Raw genomic sequence first — 7251 nt, forward strand, 5'->3', positions numbered from 1 at the left:
ATATTTATTATCACAAACTCAGTACCATAACAAATAACTTTCTTTCAAAACTTTAGGTTTAGGCTATAATACCGAACAAAAAGTACATCGACTTTTAAATAGTTTTTATTTTTATTACCAAAACAATAAATAATAAAAAAAACTATTTCCCAAATCTTAATACTATAGTTACGAAATAAACGAAAATGTTAAATGAAAATTAATCGAGGGCCTCACCCAAGAAACGTGTATAATCCATTATTAACTTTCAGAAACGAAAACATAAAACACAAAATCATTTGAAAATTTCAAATTATTTTGCATAATTTTTTTTATTGGAGAAAGACGCTAAGGAAACTTTAGATGTTGGGAAGCATCAGCTCAGGGTAGTGGATTGAAAGAACGGCTTCTTGGTTAATGTTCTGGAAATTTTTATTTAAGTATTCCATAATATTATCGCAAAATACTATATTAATAATAGGGTGTAATGTCATGAAATATGAAATAATAGTATAATACTAGAATATTTAAATAGCCACAGAAATTAGGCAAAAAACCCAAAAATACTCCGTGCAGATCTAAACATTATCAGGAAAACAGAAGCACGGTGAAAATGTGTAGACTGGGTTACACCCAAATCTTCTAATTCTATTTCTTTTAAATCTCTCTAAGCATCTGCAACGAATATTTAGTTCTTCCTGATCCCAGTCGTCGTAATGAAAGCAGCAACCTTTTGCGGGGCATTGGGTTTCCATGGCTCTTTTGAGAGTTGGACAGTGTTTTCCAGGGCACGGTGGTTTCGAAGGGGGTACTTGGACATTCATGTCATTTGGAGCTGAACAAGTAACAGGACATGGACTAACTTGACCAGTGGTGGCTGGCCTGCCTTGAGAACAAGAACCTTGAGAAGCAGGAAATTCTGATAAAACATTTTGCTGAGAAATATGTTGATTGTCAGACTGTGATCGATTTCTCATATTTTCTTCAGTGAACCGTTTAATACCTTGCGGGTCAGTGGAACGATAAAACAGTGGTCCTAATTGGTTAGGTGGTTCAATTGCTTGCCTCGACTGTTCCGCAAAGCTGTGAACGCCAGCTTGGCGAACTGAACATGGATTTCCTATTTGTTGGGGACTCGTAGGAAGGGTATGATAATCTGCTGAATTCACTGACTCGTGATGAGACTGATTCACATTCCTTGGCTGGCCTAAGACATTGGGACGTCCAGCTACAAGTGGACTTCCGCATTCATGGAAACTACGTGGTTGCACGTTTGATTGGTCTATTTCCTGGCCTGGATAAAAACTTGAGCTTGCAGGGTTTTGCTGCTCAAATGAAGTGTAGCGTTGTGGACTTTGAATTGGAGCAGCTGAACGCGGTCCAAAGTATACTGAAGTGTCTGCCATTACAGAAGGAGGCTGTTGCTGTAAAGGGCCTGGTTGAATATATTGCACTGGTCCCAATGAGGTTGCTTGCTGGGGTCTAAGAAGAGAATTTGATGGCGGTCCAAATGACTGACTCCGGTTTCCTCCCGCAGTTGTAATATTTCCTATCGGCTGCATACCTTGCAACTGACCAGCTGCAGATGCATCATTGGAACTTTGCCATAGACTTATTGTCTTGTCACTGCTATTTCCATTACATGGAGCGTTTGGTACCTGTCCCGATGACAACTGAGCATTTATTCCTGGTGGTATTGCCTGTTGTACGCCATATATATTGCCATTGTTATTGCCATTACACGGTTGAGCACAAGGAATTGAAACATGGTTTCCTGAAGACCTTGCACTTTCAGAAATTGGGATTTTAGTATCTGCTGAAGTATTTATAGACTGGTGTCCATTTGGTACAGGCATTTGATTATAACTGGATGCTTTTTGAATTTGTCTACTAAAATCTGCAAAATTTAAATTATCAAGTCCAGTGGCATTAAACTTGTCTGTTCCGTAATTATTCATATTTTTAATACGATTAGTCAATTCATCTACCATGAAGTTTAAGTTTAAACTCTGGTCTTTTTGTAATGGTAGTTTATCTAAGAAAGCAGAAATTTCCATCTTTAATAATCTGGAACCTTCGATGTTAGAAACGTTGACTGATTTTTCTAAGTTGTGTACTTTCTTAGCAAGCTTGTCTTTAAGCCTTCTTCTAGTGAATAATTCTCTCGTGTTTTCAATAGTAACCATAGGCAGATAACCCATCCATTGTTCAATTTCCATTCCAAGCAAAATTTCATCAGCTTCAGCTTTTATGGTCTCATCACTTGGTAAGGGCACTTGTTGCATGGCATACAATAGTTCGTTCATGTACAAATCTCTATCAATATGTTCGAGTTCTTTTTGATGTGTCCTTTTCAGTTCGTCGACAATCTCTTGAAGTCGTTTTACTAGCTTTGTTCTAAACACATTCGCTTTTAGCTGATCTTCATCTTTAAATCTTGCATAGAGGATATAAAGCTCCGCCAATTGAAGAATTTCTAACTCTTCATGAAGTTTTACTGGATTCTCGTCGGCAATATCGGTTCTTGTTTTCGGTATATGTGTAAGTATATTATGAACTAAATTTTGCTTAAGTATGTCGGGAGCAAAAGACGATTTTATCTGCTCATTCGTGTTTACAGTTTTCTCAATAAATTGAACTTTTAAATAATGTTTCTTAGCCAGCAGTTCTTCTGTTTGTGGTAACGATTGAAATACATCTTCGAGTTCGTCGTCTAATAAATCTTGGTAGTGGAATGGGTTGTATATACTCGAAGGATGATTTTTTAATTTGGCTACTGTTTTCCAGACCGCATTATAAATCCCTAATCGCAGTTTTTCAGCTAAATTTTGTTCTTCAGGTGTTGACGATGGTATAGGTATCTCATGTATCCAGTTTTTGACAAAATCATCGTATTCATTATTCAGTTCTTTGACTGATTTAGAAGGAGTAAGTAAATTCGAAGGTGAAGCGCTAGGGTCAGACGATATAGCATTGGGAACTTGTAAATTATCCTGTTCTTTGAAACTTACATAAACAGACGAGAATGTTGCTGGATTCTCACAGTTTACAGTTTTATTTAGAGCTGGCTCTGCAGTAGTCACATTACTAAGTTGACTACTAAGTTTTGACGATTCAAACATAGACAATTGACTCATTCGTCTAGGTGTATTCATAATAATAGGTTTTTCAGTGCATAAAGTTTCAGGTGAAGAAGAACATCGACGACAAGTTTGTTCAAATGATTCCGTACTACAACTTCTATCTGAAATAATTCTTAGTAGATTGTCCGTTCCGGTTTCTTTCTCGTGATTTTCAGTTGCATATTTGAAATTGTGTGCATCTGTAGAGTTCAGGACAGGTAGCGGGATTTTTATTATTCTTCTCATCAAATCGGGTGCTGCTTCTAGCGATGCCCAATTATTTTCTCCAGTAAGCTTGCTAATCAATTTAAATACTTGGTATTTCAAGTGTTCTATGTCATCGAATAAATAATGTTTAGGTGGATTTAGTTCCAAATATTTGAATCTATCAACTATATCTTGTGCTAGGTCGTCTATAATTGCCTGTCTACCGGGCTTATCATAAAAATTCAATTTATGACATCCAAAATCATTCAACCAGTGGTCAATAACGTGCGATATTTTCAAAGTATACAGTTTCAAATTATCTTCATAACTTGTTTGCGATTCGCTGTCCAAAGTACTTGCTTTATATGTATGAAATCCGTTCTGGTACACAATTATGGATTCAGTCTTTGATTGTGGCTTTTCAGTTATGTGAGATTCATCAACAACATTAAACATTTCCTTCAACTGTTCTAATATTCGATTCGCTAGCTCTTCTGGCTGTGCTGCAAACATACTAGTTTCACGTAACACACTGATGATTTCTTCTTTCGCATTCCTGTCTCTGTCTGCCTTTATATCACCCATTAGATCTAGTAAAATTTCAATTATATCAGCTTCGATATCATTAATCCTATCTAAATTGTATTCCAGCTTGTTTTTCTCTACGTAATCCATTAACTCCTCTCGTACAATCACTTTTAATTCATCTTCGGTGGGTTGTATGCCACTTGTGAAGATCGTCATACCGCTTTGAGATAAATTAACATATTTATATCTATTAGTACTACTACTACCAACACCAAAATTGATTCTGTACAATCTGTTAAGTAACATGTTGGCCAATCTGTTTAAATAAGTTTTTCTAGTAGTTCCATAAAAACTAATAGGTAGATCATCCAAAATATCAACGATTTTAGCTCGAACATTCTTTCTACGTCCATTAAAGTTAACATTCTTAAGTTTATTAGTGAAAATGGTCACTATCTGCTCTCTTTTAACGGGTCTGTTCAAAAAATCGTGTGATTTCAAATTGATCCCGTCTAACCAAGTTTTAATAACATCTATTTTGGCATAATTGTCTTGAGTTTTAAGAAGTGAAAATGATGTCGACGGTTTATCAACTCTAGAAATCTTACTCTCAAGAGGATAAAAATATTTTTGAATTATTGCGTCATTTGTAAATTCATGGGAGAGTTTCTTTAAAAGTTGATCAGTTGCATTGAAGGATCTACACCACATTATAGTATTTATTTTCTGCAGCTTCGTTTTAGAGACTCTACTGAGCTTGAAACTTAATTTTTCAACATGATCATCGTTTGAATTTTCTTCAACATGATTTATGACATGATGCAAGTTAATATCATCTTCAGAAAAGCTAAGATGAGGTAGATAACTGCTAGAAATGCCAAGTTCAATGACGCTTAGGGTGGTATGTATGTTAATGTTGGGAAATTTGGACGTATTAAAGGAGTTAGTGGAACGCGCACCTTCCGAACGTTGGTCGACTGATGACGATGATGGGGAAAGGGGGACAGCTACCTGGAACAAATGGATGGATTGAAACTACCTGAACGTTAATAGTAGCTACAAATAACTTAAGTTATAAAGATAGATAGATATACACACAGGAACAAAAACAGTATATAGACAGCTTAAAACTAATGTGGCAACGGCAGCCTTATCACTAAGAGCGATACGTAGTGCGCCAATAGCAAAATTTGGATGCATAGACAAACAAAAATAAACATCATATTTTATCAAATAATAAACAACGATATATTTAGTATACCTACATATATACGAGGGTCATGCCAAAAGAAATTAGATTTTCAAAAATAATAAAATTTATTCTTTATTAAGGTATTGATTTTTTTTTAATATTCACCATGAACACGTATACAATTTTCCATTCGTGTAAACCTGGAATATATCGATGACCACTCTTCTTTAGACATCTCAGAAATCTCCAAGTTATCAGCAGCCAAGGCATCTTCTTTGCTTTCAAACCGCTTGCCTTTTAATTTTTCTTTAATTTTTGGAAAGTGGTAAAAATTACAAGGTAGAGTGATGCAGGATAGATACATTTTTTTAATGAAAATAGTCGAGTTTTCTAGCAGAAGTGTGCGAAGCGGCGTTGTCGTGATGCCAGATTCCTGACTTCGGTCGCTTATCACACCTAGCTGACAACACTTTTGGGGCACAAACTGTTATATACCATTCGCAGTTAATTGTCCTTTAATGCTCTAGCACTACAGTAGCAATGTGTCCCGTCAGGCAGAAAAATGAGGCAACTATTTGTTTTTGTGTGCTTCGTGTACGACGACATAACATTGGCGTCGGCTCATCTTCAAAGCACCATACAGTGGACTGTCGCTTTGTTTCAGGTTCATAGTTATATAACCATGTTTCGTTACCTATCAGTATATCATAAACGATTTTTTCTCGCTAGCGTCGAATTTATCTATCATAAATTTGCACCAACCCAAGGAGCACACTTTATACGCCTTAAAACTGTTATATCTATAAACAGTCTTAATATGGTATAGATTTAGATACTATTTCTCTGTAAATGGTTTTATAAAAAAGAAATTGTTCTTATAGACTTACGAGTATTTCACTCAAGTCAAAATTGTAAAACGTTAATACTAAACAACTTAATTAAGTGTAATCTCTCTTAAGATTTACTCTTATAGTCCTTATTTTAAGTTTATCTATAGAACAATTGATTATTTTTAGTCAAATTGTTGTGTACACATCCAGTATGGTCTATTAATACTCTAAAAACTAGTGTTCTTAAGTTTAATTTAGATATATTTAATTTATAGACATTCGGTAGTGTTTGTACTTATGACAAACACGATAAAGCGCATCTTCAGTAGATTTTATTTTAAAAAATACTACAATTAGGGTTTTTATTCTATTGGAAGTTGTAAGAGTTCATGCAAAATGGATAAAGTACAGAATATTAAAAGATCTGGTGGAGGTGGTGAACCTTAGATATTATGTCACATCATTCAATACAATCAGCGTTGCCAATGCCAATTGTTCAAAATCCCCAAATTTGGGGAGAGCAAAGTTCATATTCCCTACAAATTCCCCACATCTCGAGTTTTCATTATTTATTAGAAATACATCGCTTAAAAATATAATTGCTCGGGATAATTTAAGGTTCTGATATGGATAGACGATACGGCAGGCCGCAGTCTTTGCTCCCTTATTAAAACACTTACTGAATTGGGAGATAATTTTCGTACATTTTAAAATATTTAAAAGCGAGATATTTCTTCTAGCAAAAACACTAAAACAATTGTGATATGGACAAAGGTGACATACATCAATAAGGAAAATAAAAAATAAAATGTTAAACCAAGAAGGTTTCGCGACAATAATAAAGAATTAAGAAACTCAAAATGTAATAATCTATTACGTTTGCTGTGAATGTAAACAGAATGTAAAATGTAAAACTAATTATAAAATTAGATGACCTTAAATCGTTTATTTATTTTAATTAGATTCAACATTAATCCCAGGGATCGGAATAGGTAGAGTTTTTATACCTGAACTTCGAGGAACTTAGACAGAAAATGGAGACTGCCTTACGACAATATTTTTTAGGTCCCAGGACCTTTTCGGGATTGGGGAAATCACTTAAGAACATTAAAAATTGACGTAATGGAGGACAATCAGGTACACTATATTTATCTTAACTTTGCGATTTGTAGACAATGACAAAAGCTTCTTATGAGTGAATATTCTTCTACAAGATCAACTACACTAAAGCAAGTAAAAATAATCTTTTCGTATTCTAAAGTTTTTCTATAGATAAAGCTATAGACAAAATGCTCCCAACAGTGTTTTGAAAAAAGCTTTAAATTCTTATTTTTAAAGAAATTTTAACTTTTAAAGAATGACTATGAAGTAGCCGAGAAAAATTTCTTTTCTT

At 34.6% G+C, this 7251-nt stretch overlaps 1 protein-coding gene across 1 annotated transcript in view; it reads right to left on the bottom strand.

The window, feature by feature from the left end:
- Positions 1-320: 320 nt before the first annotated feature.
- The window catches only part of LOC113234332, a 19276-nt gene continuing 12345 nt past the window's right edge, over positions 321-7251 (bottom strand). Inside the window, exons 4-5 of the mRNA XM_026469632.1 lie at positions 4796-4847; positions 321-3898 (exon numbers count right to left, since the gene is read on the bottom strand). Of these exons, the coding sequence (XP_026325417.1) occupies positions 558-3898; positions 4796-4847 (3393 nt within the window). The 3' untranslated portion in view covers positions 321-557. The remainder of the gene's footprint in view (positions 3899-4795; positions 4848-7251) is intronic.

This window comes from Hyposmocoma kahamanoa, unplaced genomic scaffold (genome assembly GCF_003589595.1).
Source record: "Hyposmocoma kahamanoa isolate Upper Pololo Valley unplaced genomic scaffold, ASM358959v1 83, whole genome shotgun sequence".
Lineage (NCBI taxonomy): Eukaryota > Metazoa > Arthropoda > Insecta > Lepidoptera > Cosmopterigidae > Hyposmocoma > Hyposmocoma kahamanoa.